Here is a 24,350-nt window from a genome sequence, read left to right on the forward strand (position 1 = left end):
CAATGGCTCACGTAAGGCGCGTCAATATTTGACAAGATATTTGGCTTTGACAAAAAAATTGAAAACCGAAAGGACATTACTGAGATCTTCCAAATGTTTATATATACGTATTCTCTTTTTTTAAAACCTACCAGTTTATTAGCAAAAGAAATAAAGGGGGTACAATTTAGTTTAACTAACATAAGTAAAGTGTTCATTAAACACGAATTAAACCGCACAAGTATACACAGGTATACATTACTGATCGCGAGCTCTTAATTGAGTATATAAAATTTAATTAAGTATATAAATTAGAGTGCTAGATATTAATTAGCTTTATTATAATGAAATTAGAATTTATATGGCAAATACGTATCGTTTACATGGAATTTGGTGAGAAAGAAATTTTCCCCTTTTGCTATTAATTTTTTACACGTGTGCCAGCATTGTTATAAAAACATATATACTTTATATAGTGCTAATTTATTCGTTATTTGTGTTTAACGAAAACGGAAATTTGAGAAAATGCGAATGGTAGGAAAATGATTTTAAAACATTGAGCAATGATAAGGGGCTCTTAAGTCCAGATTCTGATTAGAGTATCTCTGGGGGGTGATATTCATAGTCCGATTTTCTTATGTTATATTTACGATCGTCTTAAGCCGGATCTCAGACGGTACGAAGACTCCATCCAGCCAATGGAACGGCTGTATATTGACTGCTATCTTAAAATACTTAAGACGATCTGAAATTCGAGATAGGACTATGAATACCGCTTTAGGTGCGATATCACATGATGACAGGATCGAATCTGACGATGCACAGATGCAGGAGCCAAGAGACGGGGAGGACGTACCAAAATCGTGAGTCTCGCGGCGAATTCGATAGAGCGGACCGCAAGTCAATGAGAAAGGTCATGAGTCATGAGTGACGCGAGAGATACAGATAGTTAGATAGATAGACAGAGATAGATAGATAGATAGATAGAGAGAGAGAGAGAGAGAGAGAGAGAGAGAGAGAGAGAGAGAGAGTGTGTGTGTGTGTGTGTGTGTGTGTGTGTTTCCGATCGAGTAAACTGAACTGATGGAAAAGTGACGTTACATTGTTTCCTTTCTGTAATGAAATTGCAAGCTCGCACCGTGTCCTGCGATCTGATAGCATTCGTGCGTTCGATCGAATTCGCCGCCGAGCACAGATACTCATACACAAATGGAGACATACTAATCACGCATCAAAGGGTTTTATTCGACTAATCGCCCAGGCCGTGCCACTATAGACATTAACGTAACTAGACCAGTGTGGCGAGTATGACCTTTGCGCCCCCGAGTATATTCGAGGAGACGACTACGTACGTTAACCGTTCGTCGTTCGTGATTCTGCGTCGTAACTTTTCAAAAATTCTGCTTCTTACGACTTTAGTAAATTTATCAAAAAAGGGTCAGAATTCTACCTCGCACATTTGTAACGATTATAATCGTTAAAAATTATCGATGCGCGTGTAAAATTATCCTAGCGTCGAAAGTCCTGTCTGCTTCATTGATTTACGTAAGTCGATGCGATTGATTTTAAATAAATTTATCTTGGTATCGTTGTACGTGCGAAGATCGAGGAAAACGGACAGAAGGAAAAGATGTGTCGTTGTGAATCGAACGCAGATAACGGGGCAAGAGACAAAAACAAAATCTTCGATCTTCGGACCGCGAAGGTGAATCGCGGGAAGCTCTTTTCCACATAGAGATGTATTTACAGACAATCCTCTGGGAGATCTACTTTTCTCGTGTGCGGTCAGATAAGCCGTCCATTGTGTCTGTGTGCCGCTCCGAGTCAGGGCCATCCTGGAATTGCCGAAACCGCGACCCATCCGAATGATCCGGCAACAGCCATTCCGATGGTTCTCGCTTCGGGCAGTCCCGGGATGACTGTCATTCCTAGCTCGGACTACGACATGCACAGGGTGTAATCAGAAGGTCCAATGGTATGACCCTGACGCGTATTGATGTAAATCCTCCGTTCGAATTTAAGCCTATGGCTCGGAACGTGCGCGGATATCAAAACTGTGAGTTCATCAAACAAGGTGATGCCATCGTTTATCGGCACTCAGCGGTCATTCCTTTGCATCACGCGTATTTTTTCCGCTGCGTATCCCTCTCGTCGTAATACACGGGACGTCGTCAAACTTAACGATTTTAATGTATCTGTGTATCATAACGACGATATGTATTGCGAGAATCTCCGATATACCGACAGCACAGATAACGATCTCGCCTCGTTATCAGGTAACGCCGCGATTCCCGAACGAATTATTGACAAATTTATTGCTGCAATTAATTACATTCACCAGAAATCTATTCGTACACACTCCTCCTCAGACATACTTTAACAAGCCTACGAAATTAGTGTTTTAGTTGCCATTTAAATAACCGCGCTCTGTAACGGGAGGGGTAATTGAAGAACCTTAGTTCCGTATTAATTAAGTATCGACCCTGCTGCTCCATTTGAGATCTCCGGTTTATCCATCTGCATCTTTAAGATGTAACACTTCAGTAAATACTGCACAACATTTGAAGAGGTTCGCAGCTTGATATTTATTAATTATCACACCTACTAATGGGAAATCGTATTCGATTAAAACCAATACAAATTCAAAGAGATTCACGTTACGATATAAAGATTTTAATTTAAGTATAAAGAATATGTATCAAAGTGCCAAACAGCAAACGAGGGCATCGACGACTCGACGTAATGTTAAGACGGTAACAACCGCGATTCGAGGATTCCTCATACCCGAGAAAAATAAGCAGAGTCGCGCTTCTGACGGTGCTGTGGCTCAATTGTAAAGTCGCGACTGTAAAAATCGTTATCCCGGAAACACATCGTGCATCGGTAACGGGCGTTACACGTTCTCTCGCATGATCGGTACGCCTACGTCTATTTTACCTAAACACGTCAAGGGAGACACGTGCGCGCATAAACGCGTTTGAATTCGTTCGCGCTGTCGTGTTAAATTGCGCGCACGACGTACATGGTATAAAAACTAGGCACAATACAAGCCAATAAGAAATCCAAAATGGGACTTTCTATTGCTTCGAGTCGGACTCCTTCCACAAGTCTTTTTCGCGGCTAAACCGTCTCTTTCATCGGGCAACAGCCTCCCATAATTCGCTCCCTGTAAAATCGGTCTCCCTCTCGCCATTCTCTTTCCCCCTTAAAACCACTGATCTAAGGAATTGAATAATTACGAGCTGTAAAAGTATACACATGTACCAGTCGTAGTACAAAGTCTCGAATAGAAATTTTACCGAACAAGCTGAAGGAAAAGAAGAGAGGGTAAAACAGGAGGAATCAAACTCCCCCGGAAACAGCCGAAACGCGTTTCTACCTGCGATCCTCCCCTCGCAACAAGTGTCGGCGATAAACAATGAGCCGCCCAAGTAACAATCTTAATGCGGAGCACAGATCTGCCGGCCTGATCTCGCGGGTGTGTTTGTCGCTAGGCGAATATAGTCTCCCGGATTAATGATTAGACGAAGCTTAGGTTCCCACCTAAAACCAGAGAGCTTAGCGGCTACTACACGGTTGGTCCTTAGCCAACGTCTATTAACGAGTAACAGGTGCTCCTCTCGCTCGTCGAGAAGCGAATTCCGTACGCGGAGGATATATCGGGGAATGCACCTGCCGGGGGATGCGCTGTTAAAAGCGCGGTGCGCGCGTTTACGTATCTACGTTGAGCAACTTTTTCCCTCCTCTCTTTCTAATTCGCGTGCGCGAAGCAAACCGCGGCGAAATCATAGGATCGCGTTGTCGTTGCTGTTCGGAATTCAATTCGAACAACGGAAACAATCGGCCCGGACGACCTTACGTAATTCCGCGTTTCGTCTCCCTCGTTTCCCCTCGAGGGACCTACCGTCCCGAGCGACCCGTCGCTCGCGATTGATTGTCCTGGATGAATTCAAGGTCGCGCGACCGAGTAAAACGTCGTACACTCGCGACACCGTGATTCGGCGGTACTTCGACCCTTTTAACGTTATTACGATTGCACGATTACGCGCCGTGCTGTAATTATATAACAAAGCTACATTAATTTTTTCCTTTCTTTTTTTTGGAACAAAAAAGTACGTTATTCGTTCAAATATCCGTACGATTTACCCTAGCAATGTCGAAAGTATCTCGTGCAGGAAACGAAACGAAAGTACGGGCCGATCAAAGGGTTAAAAGTAATGATCACGAGGACGCGGCTCGTTTTCTCAATCTTACGATTATCTTCGAAGATTCTACGTCGCCTCCCCTTCGATTTCTACGCCCTATCAACATTATTAATTATTAGAATATAACGTGTCGCGCGTAACGGTTGCCGTCCTCCAGCGAGTCGCGCGCGGGCGTGCCGATAAGTTAAGATACTCCTCGCTTCCCGTGTGTCATGCATGAATATTACTCGCTTAAGTATACTCGTCTCTACGGAGGGGACGGGGACCAGAGGGGCTCTATCGTGATATCAAAGTAAAACCGGGCCTCTAAAACGCGTAACAAACCGTATCCGTATCCCTAACGATAATTATGCTACATTCCACGCGCAGCTTTTGATCATTCAGCCACGGGCATCGCAGCCCGGAACGACGGACATCGTCTTTGTCTCGTCCTGCCTTCGCCGTTGGTACCCTCGTCGTCGTTCATACCCGTATAACTCTCGATTCGCGATCGCCACCCAGCGCGATGCCGCTGGGCGGATCGTTGTTGAATCGTCATCGTCGAGGTCGCGGAGGGCCAGACGCTAAATCGTCGACTCGTTCACGAGACTCGTCCCCCGCTTCGTCTTCCTTCGCGTGATTAGAGACATGAGTCGAGAGTGCCAACGCACGACCACGGAGTCTGTCAATTCTAAAGTGCGTTCAATTCCACACGACTGGGAACTTTTTCTACAAATCCTGCCAGTTTGAGCCCGGCTGAGCGCGATCGGTCGCGCTCAATTCTTCTCTCTATCACGGGCAATTTCCGTTTAGCGTCGATCGTCGACGTTGCGTCAACGCTGCTGCTGCTGCCGACGCTCGTCCTTCGTCTCGGACATCTCGTCGTCCTCGTCGTCATCCACGTCCAAACTCTGACCCTCCGTCAGCAGCGGCGGCGGTATGGTCGCCACGTCGAAACTGGAATCGGTGCTGGATACTATGTGGCCATCCTTGACCTCGAGATCGACCACCACGCGATGTCGCCTCTTGGCGTTCTGCTGTCGCTTCCGGCGGAAGGCCCGCTGGCCCCGATCGGGCGTGTGCGCCGGGCTGTCCATGCTCGAGGAGGTGTCGCCCTCGCTCTGCGGGCTGCGGCTCGACGAGTAAGGCATCGTCTTCGTTCTGATCTGCGTCCTGATCGGCATAGGCGGGCTGGACGTAGTCGACTCACCGCTCAGGCTCGTCGTGGAGTAGTACGGAGTCGACTTCGCACGGATCGGCACCACGACGGGCCGCTCGGTGGACCGGGTGCCCTGATACCTGCCCGCCTCGTGCGGGCTCGGCTCTGAGAACCCACGGTCGAATTTGCCCGTCGATCTCGTCGACGCTTTCCTCCGCTCCGGGACATCCCTTCGTTCCTCGGACGACCAGTCGTCGTCCGCTATTCTCGGTAGGGTCAGGTCGGCATATTTCTCGTGCATATCTTCCGAACTGTCCCCGCGGCCGACCTCCACCCGCACTTTGTCGCCACTGGAATACTTCATTGCGGGCACATTGTCGTACAACTGATCCTCCTCGTCCTCCTCGGGGATTGGCAACGCCGTGTCGTCTACGCAGAGCGTGTCCTCGTCCGGGACCATTTGGAAATCATCGTCGATAGCCTCGTCGTACTCGTTTCGAAGCGTGATACGAGGTGGCGAGACGTCGGCGAATTCCTGGGGATAAACGTCTCGCTGCTCGTCGTCGTATCGGCGTAGGCGATGGTGCTCGTCGAATTGATTCTCGATAAAACGCCGCGCCTCATCGAACTCGTCACCTTGCGTTCGAGACTGACGTAGATCGTCGTCGTCCTCGACGGTCGCCTCGGCCTGTAAAGTCCCGTGCTGTTCGATCGCGGAACCGGCGGCCTCGTCCTCGTGAAACGGAGAAGTAGCCGTCGCGGGTGGAGAAGGCAGTGGTGGCGACACGGGCAGCGGCAGCGAAGACGGGGACGGCGGAGACGGGAGGGAGGAAGTGTCAGCGGACTGGCACTTCGAGTTCGGCCTCATGCTGGTCGCGCTTCTTTCGGACGTCGTGGTGTCACTCTGACTCTTGTCCGCGGCCGTCGTGGCATAGTACTGCTGCGGTATCACCGTCGTGCTACCCGACCAGTCCGAGATCGAGGCGCCGAGCTCCGCCAGCGAGTTGTCGTCAGACTTCGTGCCCGAGTACTGGCAAAACTGGCGCACGGTGTTATTCGAGCTGGACCATTCGGACATGGACAGGCCCATCGACGTGTCCTCGCTGTGGGACGAGCCGGTTATGTGCGAATTCGATTTCGGTTTCACCGTGATCTTGACTGTACCGTCGGCCGTCGCGGAGGTCGAACTTTGCCCGTCCTCCAGAAGAGTCGAATGCAGATCGTCGTGCAGCGTCCTATTCTCGTCGCTGGAGTCGCTGTCTTGGTCCGCATGGACGGGCGTGTCCGTGCTGTCCGTAACGGTTACCTTGACGGCTTCCTCCGGCTTGATTTCCATGTAGAACGTCTCCACGTGACTCACTATCGGTGTTTCGAAAACGGGTGAACTGGGCGGCGACGGCCAGTCCTCGGAACTTTGCAATTGCAATCGCGAACGCCTGTTCGTTCGCGGTGACCTCGAGTCATCCTCGTGCGCGCCGACCACATCAATGGGGATGTCTGGCAGCTCAGAAGACGTTCTGCGATCATCGGAAACGGATGGTAACGCCGTGCCGGATGGAGGATCCGATGATAGAGACGGCTGATGATCGCTTGACATCAAAGACTCGTCGTCGAGGCTCGGCGACCTCGAGCTCGGCTTAAAGGAATCTTCCAAGTCGCTTCTGTCTTGCTCCGACGTGGTCGATCGTTCGGATATTCTCGACAACGTACGTGAAAGCGAAAATGCGCCGTAGTTGGCTAATATTTCGGGGCCAATGATAAAGGTGCCAGGAAAGTCCGCTAGGTCCTCTTGGTAACTGTCTTCGTTCTGACCGTTGCTGTCCTCAGACTGCGACTGCTGCGCGTTGTTCTCGTCCTGTGGCACCCAGCCGTCCTCGAGGCTGGAACTACCGGAACTTCCCTGAGGGAATGACTTCCACGTGACGCTCATTTCCTGCTTCGGAGGAGGTTGCGAGCCATTGCTGATGTCATCGTCCAAGGAGCCGCTGTCTCGGGCGCCTTCGATCATGGCGATCTCCCGACGGTCTATTATAGGTTGTATCTGGCCGATCCCTAGTGGCCGGGCGATGGAACAGGAACTGGAGTCCGGGTCCTCTCTGTCCGGTGTCCAAGTGTTGGTCTCTTCACTTCTCGAGCGTTCGGTGCTTAGTCTAAGTTTCCTGTCGATGGAGAGACGATTGCTATCCGCGATTTCCATAGTCCCTTTGACCGGTTCATCTTCTGGTAAATCTTCCGTTGTTTCTTCATCTTCTCTCTTCATCTCCAGATATTCCGGCGTCAACTCGACTTCGACCAACGTCTTCTCGTCCATCTTATCGATACCGTAGTCCGGTGAACTTAGCTCGCTGTCCACGCCTCGCGGGCTTTGTACCTGCGTATCGAGCGCGTCGAGCGTATCCTCGCTGGTATCAAGGGAATCCAGCCGCTTGTTCTCATCTTCTTCCCGATCGTCGATTTCTACTCGCATTTCCACCATCTCTTCCTCTTCCTCCTCCGGATTTACCTCGTCGTCGGAACACTCTTCGATGGATATTTGTATCGGCGACTTGACCATGTCTGGAGGATCGTCCTGATCGTAACGATTCAAGAAGAACATATCCTCACGGGCCGCACTTATAGTTACATCAGGCACGTCATCTCTCTCAGACGGACTTCTCGAACCTTCGACACGAAAATCATGTGGCCGAGAAGGAGACTTCGTTGATGCAGTCTCGCCAATTGACGTATTTGCCTCCCCATCGGAAGCTTCGTTCGGCGATTCAGTCTGTTTCTGCTTACAAACAACTTCCGTGCTAGCGCTTTTCACAAAGATCGTAGAGACTGCCGATTGATCTTGATCCAACTGAGCGCCTTTCGACAAACCCGCCTTCGCATCGGAGCTCTCCTGAGAAATTTCTTGCTCAGCACCGGATTCCGCAGAACTTTGATCGATGAATTTTGTCGGCTCCTCCATTTTGATACTCTCTATGACCTTCGGCGGTTCGTTTCCGTTGGTGGAACTCACAAACGGCATTCGGCCGTTCTCTTGTCCCTCGATGGAAGAAGAAACGATCTCGTTACATTCTGTCAGTGGCGATTCTAGATACTGTGCAGAGGTCTCGGTAACGGACAGAGAATCCGTGCATATCTCCGGTATAGTCGTATGATCGGTACTATCGGATTTGTGATTCGGGGACGCCTCCATCTGGACCGAAAGCTTCGATAACACGCTCGCGCCTAGAGCAGCCTCTTCGGCGGCGTACTCTTGATCCTCCAGCTTCTCCGACACGTCCACTGTGTCATCCTTGCTGGAAAACGCGTTCGCTGGCGGCAGTCTGTGTACGGAGATCACCGCGGCATCCAAAGATTTCGCGCGCCGCTGAGCAGTAGGCGACTGTGTCGCACCTTGACGCTGAAGAGCGCCAATCCCACTACCTTCCGAAAGACCAAGACGCGCGCGAGCGAACAGTATCGGCGTCTGTCCCGGTTTACGCAAGACCAAGGGAGATTGTGTTAAATCTTGAGCAAGCGCAGTTTTCTTTACACCGTCCTTCGTTGGTTCCTTGCTTGGTTCTTTACCTGACTCTTTACCCGGTTCCTTGATTACTTCCTTAGACTCATCGGCTGCTGCGGTTCGTTTGGTGTTCACTGGCTGATCAATCACCACGTCAGGCTTAACACACGGCTTAGAATCCTTCTCTTGTTTAAACTGCTTCGATTCAGTGACAGCTTCCTCGCTGGCCGCCGCCGCCGCTGCCGCCGCCGCCGCTTCCACTTTCAAGGCCACTTTTCCACGTGCTGTTTTCGAGTCCTGTTTCGACGCCATGTCCTTAGCAACAACAACAGACTTGGCGACAGCTTTCATTCTCTTGGGCGAAATTTTCTCTACTGAATCTTTTTTCTCCGTACTTCCCAAACTCTTTGATATTCCCAACGACTTCGGTCTCGACTTCTCGGACTTCACCGCGCCTTTAATCAGCTCATCGTCGACGGATGCGGATTTCGCGCGAGTACTTTTCGTCTCTTCCTTCTCTTCCTTCGACGATGAAAACGGTTTGTCGGACAATCTGGTTACAGATTTCGATCTGCCCTTCTGTACAATGCTTATTTCTGGCGACACATCAGTCGAATCTATTATTATGATCTCTTGTGGCATTTCGCCGAGCTTTAATTTCGATTTGTCAATTTTTGTACTCACTGGCGAACGTGACTCCTTCGACGCGCCTTTCTTCAGCGGCGGTTTGTCACCCTCTAGCGATTTTGATTGTTTTTTGAAATCCTTTTTCGGCTCGGACTTCACCTTCTTCACCCTCTTCGGAGAAACGTCTTGCACGAAGTGTTTATTCTCGACTTCTGGTGAGAGCAAGGTATCAATCGGAGCCTTCTCTTCCGCCAGCGATAAGGACTTCGATCTTATCGGCTCCCCGTGCGGTCTCAGCATGAAAGGAACAAACTCAGGAACTTTAAGACTATCCAATTCTAAAGTAGGTTTCACAGGCACTTCGTCCAAAGGCAAATCGGCGACTGGATCCACGAAATCGTCAAATCCCGTATCGATGATCTTTGGCCTCGATATCCTTGTAGCGGAATTTTTACTAACTTCTGAAAATTTCGACTCTATCCTCTCCAAGATACGTTTCGTTTTTTCGGGAATACTCGGCTTCTCTAACGACTTCGGTTTCTCCGGAATCGGCGGTTTCTCCGGTTTGATTTCCACTGTAGCCGGTATGTGAACTTGAGCTATTACAGACTGTATGTTGCATCCCTTTTGATCATCATCCGAAAATTCGTCGACGGCTCGTCTTGGGGAACGATCCCATTCCTTTACCGTGTATTCGATGTTTCTGAATTGGTCACCTACCATTCTCTCTTCAGCCTGTCCGCCAGGAATTTCGGGTAACGGTATCTTCTCAATGCTATCTTGCTTCTCTAAACTATCGTCTGGCGCTTTCAGACTGTCTTTCTCGATTTTTGCCTTGCGTTCTAGATTCTGCTTCATCTCCATGTCGACGATATCTGCAAAATTCAGGACAGCTTTCACTTTAGCGTCCGTTTTCGCAGTGGGACTTCTGGGCGCTCCGTCGAGAGATTTCTTCTTATGTATCAGAGAATATGCGATAGTCACTTTAGGATCAGTCGGCGACTTTTTGGGCGAACGTTTTTCGCTGGTCGAAATAATGGTGACACTCGCCTCCACTAACGACAATTTCGAAGGCTTCTTATCCAAACTCGAAGACTTCTTGCACGTGTAATCCTCGATGATAACTTCGGCTCTGTTTCTATCTAATGAACCGCCCTTTGGCGAGAACCTCTCGGGAGACTGGGTCTTCGCTTTCGAGGGGCTTCTCTTAACAGGCGACAAACTGCAGACGATGCTCTTTGGATCAGTGGGTGAGAGTTTCGATGTTGGACTTAGAATACTCCTCGGCTTATCCGAGGGGCTTAATATCGATTTTGGTCTTGTGGTAGTAGCTGCGCTGCTCTTCGATTTGTCCGGAGATAATTTATTGCTGGCCTTGTCTGTCGAGGGAAGCTTGGTCAGATCGAAGTACGGGAGATCCGTTACCATCTTTAGTGGTAACTTGGGTAAATCCTTGGCGAGACTCTTGACATTCCTCGAAGCTTTACTGCTGTCCGACTCGGATTTTTCGTCGGACGCAGTGCCGTTCATAACGTGCCTCTTGTGCAATATGTACGGGATATCGACGTTGGGTTTCTGCATCGCTGCGCTGTCCGAAAACGGTTCCTCGTCGCCGGAATCGGCCGGTGTCAAGTCTATGGATTTCTGGTGCATCAGCATGTGCCGCTTGCTGTTGGATCCCAATCTTTGCCGCGCCGGATTCGGGTCGCTCTTCGTACGCTCCACCGGCACGTGTCCGGGCAACGCGGTCTCCTCGAAACCTAGCACGACGCCGCCAACAACCTTCGGCTCGTACTCGGCGAACACGGTTTTCGACTTCAAATTCTCCATCTCGTGCGGCACACCGATAACGGTTTCCGTACGGGACTCGAGAGACAGTTTCACCTGTCGTTCGCGCTCCCGTCTTTCGTCGTCTTTTCGCGCTTTCTCTAAACTCTTCCAGTCGTCGCGTTCCCGCGGTTTTTCTTCCGACTTGACTTTCTCGGATTTACCTCTGCCCTTCTTCTGATCCTTGTATTCCATTCTCTCGATATTCTTCCTACGTTCCATGCTGTCGAAGTCTAGGCACTCGAGACTCCTTCCCTCCCGCGACTCCAAGCGTCCCAAGTGCTTTCGCTCGCGCGAATCCAGCTTTTCCAGGCTCTTTCGCTCGGCGCTCCTCGACTCCATCTTTCTCTCGTAAGCTCGTTCTCTTTGTTCGTAGCGCTCCAAGAATTTTAAACGTTCGATCGCTCGTGGGTCGAAGTCGAACTTTTGAGAATCGAGCCTCTCTGTGCTCATCCTCCGTTGTTCTTTCGGAGTCAAGCGCTCGAATGGGCTTCTGTTATCGGAATCGAAGCGTTCTAAAGTATGCCTTTGGTCGTAATCTATAGAAGCGGCTCTGCTCTTCCTCGTTTCCCGAGAATCGATCCGTTCGATGCTTCTCTCCCGGCGCTCCCGCGTATCCGAATGGCGATGATTGCTCCTCTCCTTGGGACTCTTTAGATACTCCATGCTGCTGCGCAGCCCTTGAGAGTCTAAACGATCGACGCTCTTACCGCGCGATTCATAGAAATCACTGTAATAAAAGGCACTCTTCTCCCTCGAGTCTAGATGCTCGTAACTCCTCTCGCGCACGTCGAGACGCTCGATGCTTCTACGTAGCTCGCGCATATCGATCTGGTCTATGCTGCGACGACCATGGCTGTCCGATCTCCGCTCGTGCGAATCGAGCCGATCCATCGAACGACGTTCTCGCGAATCGCTCTTGTCTGCTCGCCTGCAATCCCTCGAGTAATCCCGCTTTCGCTCCTCCCGCTCGACGCTTCTACGCTCCTTCGACAAGACTTTCTCGATCTTAACATCAGGATCTCTCGATTTCCTTTCCCTAGACTTATGCCCCCGACCTAGGCTACCTGTCTCTACGTATACGCGCGGCGCGTGGTCATCTAGGCTAGCGATACTGCGCGCCCTGGTCGTCCTACCCCTATAATCTATCGTTTTACTTCCATCAACCGGGCTCAGATCATCATCTATTCGCGACTTCGGACGCATAATACCCTCGTCTCGCAGGACCTCCGAGTCCACATGAGTGATTTTATACTTTGGCTTCAGATTCTTTAACTCGTTGAGGACAGAAACCTTTTGCTTCTGCACCTGTATCACAACGGGATCTTTTCTGGCGGAGTCCTGATGTGGAACACCCGTCTTGGACGATTGTTCCACGGAATTGGAATGTCTCGTTTCGAATTTGCGTTCTATTTGAGTGCCTGTTCGTTGTATCCTAGACTCGGTAATGACGAAATCGCCCTCTGCCTTGGATACAGCTGAGTACCGATCGATGGACTTAGTTTTAGAGTTCTTGAGATCAGTGAACGCGGATCTGTATTGTTGTTTCTCCGACGACTTTATCGATCTGTGCTTGACGAAGGAATCGGTTTCAGAGTCCATTTGGAACATTTCGTGCTCGATTCCCTCGTCGCTCTGATCGGATATTGGCTCGTGCTCGTCGTGCGGACTAGAATACGATTCCGGATACTCGAATTCATGCTCGCGTTCTAAAAGCTCGTAAGAATCGTGTGAGAGATCGTCGTGCGACAGATCTCCAGCGGGACCCGATTCCTCATGGCCCGATTCGGTAGACAACGACGACGTTCCCGGGTAGGAACTGCTGTAGACACGCTCGGGGACAGAATCGTGATCTAGGGAAGGTAATTTCGAACTAGCAGCGCTATACGAACGATTACTCTCGTCGTAACGTGTTACGGGGTTATCTAGTTCACCCTGGGAGGCTAAATGGAATGGATCTAATGGCTGGTCCGCGGTGACCTTGTCGTCTCGCGGCCGCGCCTTACCGGAGTCTTCGAAGCTAGAAGCGTACAACTCGCGACAACTAGCCGACCGTTGCCAAGGATATCTGGGCAGAGGTCGTGGTGGTGGGAATTCAGGGGGACTGCTGTTAGAGGGGCTGATACGACCTGTTGATGAAATCCGTTGCTGGCTGGTAGCATGCTGCCGCGGTGCTGGGACCTGGCTGGGGGTGGCTGGCGAATGGACGTCGATAGAGGTGAGCGTCCGAAACGATGTAGCTGTGTCTTCTCGACGGTGAATCGTCCCTCCCATCGAGACACTCGTCACAGTCGTCGGAGAATCCAGTGTCATCGAACCGCAAGACAGAGACAGAGCTGGGGTTGCCAGGGCTGGAAAACACGCGCGATATAAACCCTCTTTCTTCCAACGTCCAGATGTGATATTATGAAATTTTTATACGACACGCGTGCGATTACGCCTGTGCCGTGTTAATTATTCTAATGAATATTTCATTAGCGAAATAACTATTGCGAAAAAAATGAATTCGTCGCGTGCACGATACTTTTACTCCATTTATGCCTCGAATTATGTAAACGAGAGTGTTAGTAAATTAGTAATATTAATAGTAAATTAGTAGTCAACATTATATCGTTCTGGTAGAGTAATCAATAATATTATTGGATTACTCTATAATACAATAATCAGTATATACTGTATAATATATTATCATCCTTTAATTGTACAGTAACATGTTTTATATTTCATCGTAAAATTGCCAATATTGCTTTCGTACTTTTCAAAATATCAAAAGCTGATCTAAATTGTTTAATTCTTTATATAAAATTAACTTACTCTCACAAAATACGTTTCAGTTTTAAGTCCTGAATATACCTTATATACATTTCGGAAATCACTTTGTACCAACGAGATATATTCGTAGTCACAAATGTATACATTTTCTTACGTTATAATTTTTACACACACGCGCGCTTGCGCTTTCGCGCGCGCGCGCGCGCGCACACACGCACACACACGCACACACATATTTCTTATGAACATAAACCTTAAGCACAAAAGATCCGTTTAAAAACAATCTATTTAAGAGATACGCTCTATTCTACTCTACTATTACAATACTTTAGTTATGATACGGTGAAAAGAAATGAGGCTAGAAACAGGTGGACAGAAATAGAGAGAGCCAAAGGGCGGAGAAATTAAAAATAAAGCGTTTGTTGTGGAGGTTGGTATCGGTCATGGTACATACCAGGATCGCCGAGGGGCAGGAGGGGGTGGGCAGAGATGCTGGAGCTGCCCATAAGGGAGCTGCTTGGAGTGGCCCCACGATAGCCTCCCCCCTCCGAGCCCTGCAATGCCCTACCACCGCTAGTCTGCCGGAACGAATTGGACCTGCGAGCAAGAGAGAGTCAAGTTCAGCATCAGACTTAGGCTGTCAAATGCCAAGCCTGTGTTCGGAACTAGCTTATCCCTTCTTTCTTTCTTTCTTTTCGTTATTGTCAACGATCGTTAGTAGGAAAAAGAAAAGGAAAAAAAATAGAGAGAACGCTTCTCGACTAACTCGACGCTACGATGCAAGGAATTATGCGGATGATATTGATTTTCCTACCAATCCACATCTTGAAATACGATGCGATAAATAAAAATAGATTACTTCTGATACGATACACGGTCAACACCGCCATTAAATGATTTCTCACTGCAATGTAGTACATTATTGTCGACACACGTAGTTATCTTTTATACTTTTAATTACGCAATGTTACAAGGTGAAAATGTCACTTAAAACGTTTAAATGTGCAGACAACTTTATATATGCATATGTACTAATTATATATATGTATACATATAAAATTAGTAAATCAACACGGGTTGTGTGAAGTGTCGCAAGTGCAACGGAGAACTGTGTATCACCACTGAATTTGGGAACGGTGAAAAGACAGCCATTAATTTTAATGGAATATGAAATTGTAAAAAGGAGGGCTGTCCTACTCTCAAAAGTGCCATACGGAGTACACTTTATAGGAATATTAATTAATATAGAAATTTTTATTCGCGCCTATTATTCGCAAATAGCCATACGTGCAGTAATTGTATGAAACACAAGAGAAATATCTTGCGTGTTCCAAAGCATAAATACAGAGAAAAGTGCACTTTTAAAATAAATAAACCTAATGTCGTATTTAGATTTTAATGCATTCAACTTTTACGCATATAACTGCTCATCAAGAACAATCAAAGATTCATTCAAAATTGGATTTCCATATATTTCACGATTATTGCTCTTGAGGTGAAACAAAGCCTCGAAGAGGTAAAATATAAAAAGACGTAGAATCGTCTTAATACAGAGAACTTTTTAGCAAAAAGTTGACATGTAGTAATGCATGGATGATGTTAAGTTATTTATAAACAAATTTATCGTTACGCGCGCGATATGAATCTTTTTATCAATTGACGTTTCAATGTATAAAGGCGTTTCTCAACCGTGCATCGATATCGCACAGCAAATGAATATCTGCCGGCGGTATGTACAAGAATATAACTTCTTATCTTTCTTCGACTGTATCATATAACAGACTATCTTCTATTTTAAAGAACAATCTACAGCTATGGACAAATATCTTGTTGGATAGAACTGTTAGGGCAGTGAGATGTGGTACTTTGCTGTGTATTATTAGATATACAACAATATAAATAATTAGTGATCACGCTATTGAGAGAGGGTACACTCATCATTCGGGTTTATCGTGCCTGATGGTGAGCCTGACTCCCCGCCACCCCTGTCCGAGCAGGCAACACTGACAAACGGAAATATAAAAATGGATATGATAAAACTGTTTCCGCTATTGGAAATTGGAAACGTTTGGATATTACATGTATAAATAATCGACTTGTATCCCGGCAAAAGCAAGACCGTGCCACCTCCTATCTTACTCACAAGTTTGGTGCGCTTGTTAATAAAAATCTCAATGGTACAAACCAACATTAGGAGAACAGTACGTGGTCTGCATGCACTACCTACATATTACATGGGTATCCAAGAACTCTTTTAATTATTCAACAACTCTTCGATCTCTCAGTGGAACTTACCTTTGAAATGTTTGCCTCTTCACGTAATTATCTCGAACAAATTCAACAATTTGTTTCTGAGTTTTGCCGCTGTACCTGGTGATACATAAATGCACAACAATGTAGATATTTTTATTATAATACAAATTATAATATAGATTGTCCAAATTGAAAGTACTAATTATTTTTTCAGCTTACGCATTATCGCGTTATAAACATACAGTATTTAAATTTAAACAAAATTTATATATTTATTTAATATATGCATATTAATATTATGTGAAAATTGGACGTTAACCTTTTTAAACAAATATAGCAACATTCTTGGAGCTAATTTGACATACCTGAACGACGATCCACGGCTAAGCATTCTGGTTTTCCTCACGATTCTCTTAACTACAGAGCAACGGAAGAAGCCATGGTTTTCTACACATTTTTTCCAAAAGTTTTTACACTCATTACGTCCCTCAAAGAAAAATTCGACTGTATCCTTATAATACCCCTATAGATAAATAAAAAATAAATAAATACATGATTGCGACAATGTTACATTTAAATACAATATATTAATTCAATGCTTCCATGCAAAAAATAATTATTTTCAAGTACTAAAGATATTTTAAATACTCACATAACCTTCGGGATGTAATTTGATTAAAAAACGTTTTCGCTTGAAACTGATTTTTCTGATTTTGGCCCAACTAAATGTATTTATCTTAGTATAATTTTGAAAGACTACAATGCCCATGTGCGCCACTGCGAGATTTAGTGGAACATTTTCATGATCCTAGCAGAGAAAAAAAAAGAACAAAGATATAAAGATATTTTATGTACATACAACGCGATGCCAGAGTATAAATCTTTTAATATCGCCTACCTTAGCTGGATGCATTTTCATTCCATACAATTCGCAACGTCGAGCCGTTTCTAAGAGATTGAGATCTGCCTCCGCAGGAGATTGACCCCTGTTAACATTAATTAAAACGATATATGCGCGTATGCCCGATATTAGTAGAAAATTATTTACTTAATAAGGTATGATATATATTTCTTACGCATGTTTCTTGTGGTTCTCCATAATACGTCGTTCTAAAGCTTGATCCTGATGAGGCACAAACTTGTATGTTGATAAATACGTATGATCTGGATAGTCTTCTATCACATAATCGCCACATTCAGCTACAAATGAGAAAAAATATTTTAAAGATAGATGACAACAATTTATTAAACAATGGAATAAGATGAAAAGATATTGCGAAACAATTAACACGGTAATTTGTCAGGCTTAGATATAAAATTAATGGTGACAGAAACAACCCGTATAATTACCCTGGACAATATAACTGGCCATCAATGCTGCTGTGTTATCATTGCATTGCAGTAAACCTTGAGCTAAATCCCGTTTGATTTGTAGACAGAATAAATATCTTGTAAACTCCTCTTCAAGCTGTGCAGGATCTGGCGTATAAAATTTAACACAGAACCTCAGTAGCGGATCGATAAGAGACAAACCGATTTGTCTGCACACTGGTTTCTCCAAATCCAACCAATACTGTAAACGATAGAATCTTTAATTTCGTTGCTCATTAACGAACGTTATTTACGGTAAAAGTCACAGCTTACTCTTGTGAAATTTGGCTCTTGATATTCAAGACCAAAGTAATCCGCTTCTAGAAGATGCAATTGCTTACAAACTTGATCGAACAACACTCTACCCATTGCCTTGGCCTGAAATTTTCAAATAATAAGATTCATACGACGCAATTATGATAAGCTCTGGTAACTAGTTGACAACAAGTTGTTAAATTATAAAATGCCGGCGTCTCTTTACTGTGTTAGATTTTATAAATAATTCTCACACAGAAATACGTCAATGAAAATCATACGATCGAGAGCTGCAAGTGTGCAAAATAGTCTTATTGTACTTTTACTGTAAAAAGATAAGACGCTGGAACAAAATTAATCTCTGAAGAAATAAGCAACGTGTTGCAAGCATTGTAAATAAATAATCAATAAATGAGTATACGTATTTCGCACACATTCAAGGAGATCCCCCATTTGATACATTATATGCTCCAATAGCTCATTCTTCTGGAAATATATGCACTATACAACACGTATGGCATGTGCCGCGCCAATATAAAAATACACAATATTGCAAGCTAATAAAAATTTTTTAATATAAATAACAAAATATCTCTTTATCAAGATCAATTCTAAGGTTCCTTGGAAAGTATTCGGAAGGTCCGGTTCATCTGTGCACGTAGATGCAATAACATTATGCGGAAACGCCTCATAATATTTCGTGAGATAAATACGTGGTTTTTAAAAGTGACCTAAAAATGTGTGATAACGTAACAAGAAAGTGAAAACCTTCTGCACCGGGATTTCACGTTAAATGGCTTAGGGTGGAGATTCTGAAGAGCCTTTGTAATCAATGACTCTTGACCTGGATACATGAAGTAAATAGTTTAACGTGCCAATATAGCAGAATGTAGGATGACGGAACTGATGCATATGCAGACTTTTCGATTACATAAAAGATAGGAACGATCGCAAGTTCAAGTTACATAAAAGTAACGATGGCAAACATATTAAATAATGTATATACTTTACGATTAGATTATATCAAACGGGAGAGATACGGGCTCTCGTGGATTAGATTATTTAATGGCGTTTTAATACGCTGATAAAATACACGCGGGCAGAGCGTTGCGCCCGTATCAGACTACGGATCGAGATCGAGATTAGATTGAAATTTGACCAATCGCGGTAAAGTTTACTAATCTCAAATTTATTAACTTTCACTCTAATTGGTCAAATTTTCAATACAATCTCAATCCGTAGTCTGATACGGGCTTAAAGGCCGAGTCAGACTAGCAATCGCCGACTCGGATTGGATTGGGATTGGCGATCGACGATTGTCCTCTAGCCAATGAGAGTCGATTAAATCGCCGGCTGCTTTGCGCTCATTGGCTAGAAGACAATCGCCGATCCCAATCCAAGCCGAGTTGGCGATTGCTAGTCTGCTTCGGCCTTAAACTCGCGAATGCGATAATAGGGGACCGCCACGCTCAATTGCCGCGTAATGTAGAATTATGAAGGTACAATGAGAGGTTCAAGCATCATTCAACGTCACTTTGCGACATTCGTCCCGACGGCGGGTCAACGTAGGGCGCGAGGAGTCGCCTTTGCCAGCGGCAGACGGCAAATATATTTCCACATACAGTTTGCATATATTATAAATAATGTACAGGAAGGTCTCGGAACAAAAACAAACACATTACGCCACGTGAGGAGCTAAGGGAGCTCAGGATATTCTTAACTGGCATTTATTTATGGGTTCTATCGCATGACCTTAGACAAAAACTCTTGTGTTTTTCCTCGCTATGAAGGGTACACTTTAAGAAGCGACTTCGAAACCTTACCAGCGAGAGGCTGATCGAATCTGCATTAGAACGCTCCAGCTGCGTGCGTACAATTCTCTCGCACGCCGAGGCGCGCGAGCTCTCCGAAAGTCAATCGGTGGATTATCGCTGAAAACTGTCAACAGTCGCTGATTTGCAATTATAAGTATACCGCTGAAAATCGCAGCGGTACACTTGGCACTGTAATGCCCGGTTTCGCTTAACTTTAGTCTTAGTTTAACTCGTGCTTGTCTCTTTCTAAAGTAACAGTCGAAAAGAGACGAAGAACGAATTAAGCTAAGCTTGAAGTTAAACAACGTTGGCGAAACCGGGCCTAAACCGATGACCGTTTTTTCATGATTGATCGTGTTCGGCGATAATCCACCGATTGACTTCCCGAGAGGAGGATATTAATCAAGGGTGAGATAAAGCATCCTTTACCTGCACTTGAAACATCGTGATAGAGTCATCCAACATCTGTACACGAACCGCCAGCATCTTCCCGGCTTTCCGCGGTGTCGCGGGAGGTGTCCTACTACCTCCGTCCACACCGGCTGGCGTCGAATGACTGTGAGGCATTTTCGAGCCGGCGCCCTTCATACCAAAGCTCTCTATATCATTCATCTTGAGTCATTTATTCTGTCTTGGTTCTGGCGAACGTTTAATGCGTGTGTTCTCTCTCAAAAAAAAGGGACAATCGATGCGTCCGTATTATGTCATCATCTGCAACGAGAGAATTGCGAGAGGTAAGAGATCACGTTTAAATAGCCTACGGTGAAAAGAAAAACAATCCGGAAAGAGAATCAATCTACGGTGCGCGACTATGAGCGAAACGCCGATAAGGACGACGAGCTCGAGTGAACTCTGTGTCAATTTGACATAATATGGATACTTGAGACGGGAAACTTATAGTCAGCCCAACTGGCTAGTTATTTAATTAGCTTATTACACAGCGTTGCGACCCTATTCTTTTGGGTCCTTTTCGAGTGATACTGCAAGTCAACAACAACGCAATTATGAAATAATGTAGGCTAATAAGTAAATCGGATTTAGTTAAAAAGTTAAGCTGCCGCGCCTAAGTCAGTCATCGTCGTCGAATAAGACAGAGTCGAGTTATAAAATGTATGCCTACGTGTGAGCACTGTGGTAGCTGGGCTCGAGCTAATTTGTTAGTCACGTCTTCGGAACAATACAAGGCGATATTGCGAACTATACAGTTTTGATTACACAGTCGTATATTACATTTAAGTTTTCGGTGTCTGTCTGTTGACCCCCAAAAAAGCATTAGCCTCCCCTAAACATTAACAGAGTATCAGTGTGATGATTATGTTAAATTAACAGAAAAAATTTGTGTGGACCGTTTGAGACATGCGATATCTGTTAAATTTAACACAAATTTCTCAACTGCGTAGAATAAAATCAACATTTTATTCTGTAAATTTTAACGGATGAATTTTGTTACCAATAATATCGAACGCATGTATTGTGCCAGATTGAAAATAAGTACACATTGCGTTGTTTTAACATTTCCTTTCAGTTATCTTAGTAATTTTACAGGTCAATTAACTCAAGAGCAATAAAATGAATGCGTTAAACGTTTAACACAAAAATTTTAACCGGCATTTTTTTTAACAAAAAGAAAGCCGCAAAATTTTCAACTGTGTTGGGATCAGAAAACTTGATTACGAGGGGCGAACCGCTGGTCGAAATCGTGTACACCACATACCTACTAATGCCAGGCGGGCATTACTTAACTTTATAATCTTACTTTATCTTGTTTATCCCGTTCTATCTTATTTTATCTTTATAATGCCCCAGCAAGGCCTAATGCCCCAAAAATGCCCAGTGATGCCGCAAATCTGTGCACCACAACGTCCTCAGCGGTTTACCCCGCGACTCGAGTGAATTCGTTGGGCTCCGAAAACTTAGTTACGCAAACAGAACGTGGACAATCCTAAGCGATTACAATAGCAGCGTCACGCATGTCGAAAAAGTGAAAGTACAATGGGAGGGTAGGAGCGGAACGTCCCCTTTTTTTTCAATTGTTCTCAACTTTATGGAGCAGTCGTTTAACGCGCGTCTCCTTAAAAGGGACAATCAATATACCGTGTCGTCAGCTGTAACGAGGGAACTGTGGCAGATAAGAGACTGCATTTGTATACTCCACGAAGAAAAGGATGAAGGAGAAGAGTCTACCGATGTAAAAGAAATACTCCGACGATAAGAATGACGAATTGAAGCGAGCTCGTTGGGCCCCGAAAGGCCCCAGCAGGGCCTGTAATGCCCAAAAAATGCCCAGCAACGCCGTAAATCTGTGCGCCCCAATGCCCTCGACTTAACTGAATTCCTTGGGCTGCGAAAAACTTAATTACGTAAACGGGACGAGGAAAGTCGCGAGAGGCTGCAACAGCAGGGAGTCACGCGTGTCGAAAAGGAAATACAACGAGAGATACTCGAAGGGCAGGGGAGGCGCGCGGGGGCGTCCTTTCTCCAATTTCCCCCCGGAGTCGAGGCAGCGCGACTCTCGCGCCGTTTTCCGAGGAGAGATTCGCGCGAGCGGACAGGGAATCCCGCTGGCGAGCCCCGCCGAAGCGGGGCACGCGGGAGAGCGTCTCTCGCCTCTATTCCCGACGCGCTGCTCCACTTTCGGCTGCCACCCTGCCACGCGTAGTGACTCTTTTAAAAGCGCATCGATTCGGTCCCTCGTTTCCTTCGCCGTCCTCCGTTTCCTCGCGGGGCTACGGGGTGTTTACATAACGCGCGGCGGGGACGAGCCGCGGCTGTTGTGTAAATCACCCGCGTCGCTGCCTCGTTTCGGCACCGCCGAGTCTCGGCGCGTCTCGCGTTCTCGCGCGCGACATCAACCGCGCGCGGCGACGACGACGGCGACGGCGGGATCTCGCGAGCGAGCGAGCGGGCCTAGGACGGGATTGGGAGGGCGGGAGAAAGGGACGAGTGGACGTGCGCCTCGTCGTATACTCCGCTCGCTCCGTTCGCCTCGCTTTGCCCCCGCGCGTTATGGGCGCGCACCGCCGCGCCGCCCGCGCACGTCCGTCCGCGTATACGTGCGTGGTCGTCGTAATTGCGAGTTCCTTGGCGCGGCGCACCGAAAATGGAAGCCGCTGGCTCGCCGTCGTCTCCGTCGCGAGGCAGGGCTCGGGCGCCCTTGGCGCGCTCCGCGAAACCTCGGACACGCTTATACATGTCGCGAATACAGGGAGCTAAGAAGAGGGAAGGAGACGGAGAATTGGCTGGGCGACTTATTTGTACGTACGTCCTGCCGGGTCGTCGCTGGTGCGCGATGCTCGCTGCCAGCACGCCTCGACACGCGTCAACCAGAGTTCATTGATCACTGAGACAGCACCGCTGCGTTCGCCGGCCGCTTCCGTCGACCGCTACTGTGTACTTTCCTCGCGGCGGCGGCGGCGGCGGCGGCGGCGGCGGCGACGATGACGACGACGACGGGAGGGAACGCGACGGTCGCGTCGTCGTTAATGGGTGGCGATGCGGCAGCCCGCCGATCTCGCGGCGCCGCCCGACGTCGTAGGTGCGGCGATGTGTGCGCGACGATGCTCGACCATCGAGCGCGTACCAGAGCCCCAAATCGGAGCCATCACGCACACACACGCACACGCGTATACATAGCGAGGGAGATATACGCGTGGTGTATATCTCTCTCTCGCGAAACTCGTACACAACACGCGCGCACACTGGCGAGACGGCGGACGGTTGTCCGTATCTCCGCCTAGGCACGATTTACACGATATGCGCAGTAGTGCTTAAAAACTGGGCATCGCCATTACATTACGTTCCGTTCCGTTCCGTTGCCTCCGCGTCGCGCTGCGTTACGTCGCGTCGCGCTGCGCTTCTCCACCTCCGTCGCTCGTGATCGCGCCGCAACGTAGGGCCGGTCTACCGAGGGCGCGACGTGTACGAAGGGCGGTGGCACCGGTCCCCGCGAGCCGCGCGTCCCGACATCTGGCAACCGCGGTCGATAGCAGGTGGCGCGGATCGCGCTGTCGCAGGTAAGTTACCGTGCGAGGCCCTCGGGAGCGCTGCGTCACCGACCGACGATTAGGTTAGATTTCTCGTTTACCTAGTGTTGTACAGAGAGAAACCTGAGAGCAGCCACGCCGGCGTTTTACTTTGATACCGTTACAAGAGACTGTTTTGCGCGCTTTTACGCCCATTTTTTTTCTCTTGGAACTATTTTGCTATGCATTTTTTGACACTGCCGAAGTCACCAATTGTGCGTGCTCGTGCTATGCCTGCGTTCGTTTTCTCCTACCGGGAGCATAAACGATACTGAAAGTCTATAATTTACGTAACGTAAACTGTAGAGTTTCAGCACAGATTAATAGACAGATCGCCAAAATTAAGCCCGGGTGAAAACGAGACCACTATTATTAATCTGTGCTCACGTCGTGTATTGAATAGCAAACCTAATTTATGTTCACTCAATATTCATTTTTCTAAATCTACACATAATGTATGTAATTGCACGGGTTTTTGTCGATAATCCCCTCCTCGGGTACTACCTTGTCGTGGTGGAGGGGCTTGAGTACCCCGAAGAGTTACTCTCTAAAAATCAATCACCCTGGTAAAAATTCCGTTAGAAACGAATAGAA

The 24,350-nt window shown here is 46.9% G+C and overlaps 1 protein-coding gene across 1 annotated transcript; it reads right to left on the bottom strand.

Annotated features, from left to right (window-relative positions):
* Positions 1-1,010: 1,010 nt before the first annotated feature.
* Positions 1,011-24,211, bottom strand: LOC105567071. The gene is made up of 11 exons (XM_012021619.1): positions 22,997-24,211; positions 20,164-20,445; positions 17,939-18,043; positions 17,645-17,867; positions 17,371-17,494; positions 17,193-17,280; positions 16,947-17,102; positions 16,660-16,817; positions 16,337-16,411; positions 14,496-14,638; positions 1,011-13,620 (listed from the first exon to the last, which is right to left on the bottom strand). The coding sequence occupies exons 2-11, from the start codon at positions 20,344-20,346 to the stop codon at positions 4,997-4,999; spliced, it is 9,879 nt and encodes a 3,292-aa protein (XP_011877009.1). The 5' UTR covers positions 20,347-20,445; positions 22,997-24,211; the 3' UTR covers positions 1,011-4,996.
* Between the last annotated feature and the right edge of the window lie 139 nt (positions 24,212-24,350).

This window comes from Vollenhovia emeryi, unplaced genomic scaffold (assembly GCF_000949405.1).
Source record: "Vollenhovia emeryi isolate VEMERY1.0 unplaced genomic scaffold, V.emery_V1.0 DF939141.1, whole genome shotgun sequence".
Taxonomy (NCBI): Eukaryota; Metazoa; Arthropoda; class Insecta; order Hymenoptera; family Formicidae; genus Vollenhovia; species Vollenhovia emeryi.

Coding starts and splice junctions, on each gene's coding strand:
- LOC105567071 (XM_012021619.1), bottom strand. CDS start 20,346: ATGAATGATATAGAGAGCTTTGGTATGAAGGGCGCCGGCTCGAAAATG. Junction 17,868..17,938: donor AAGAGCCAAATTTCACAAGA/GTAAGCTGTGAC, acceptor TATCGTTTACAG/TATTGGTTGGATTTGGAGAA. Junction 16,412..16,659: donor AGCCGTGGATCGTCGTTCAG/GTATGTCAAATT, acceptor ATGTATCACCAG/GTACAGCGGCAAAACTCAGA.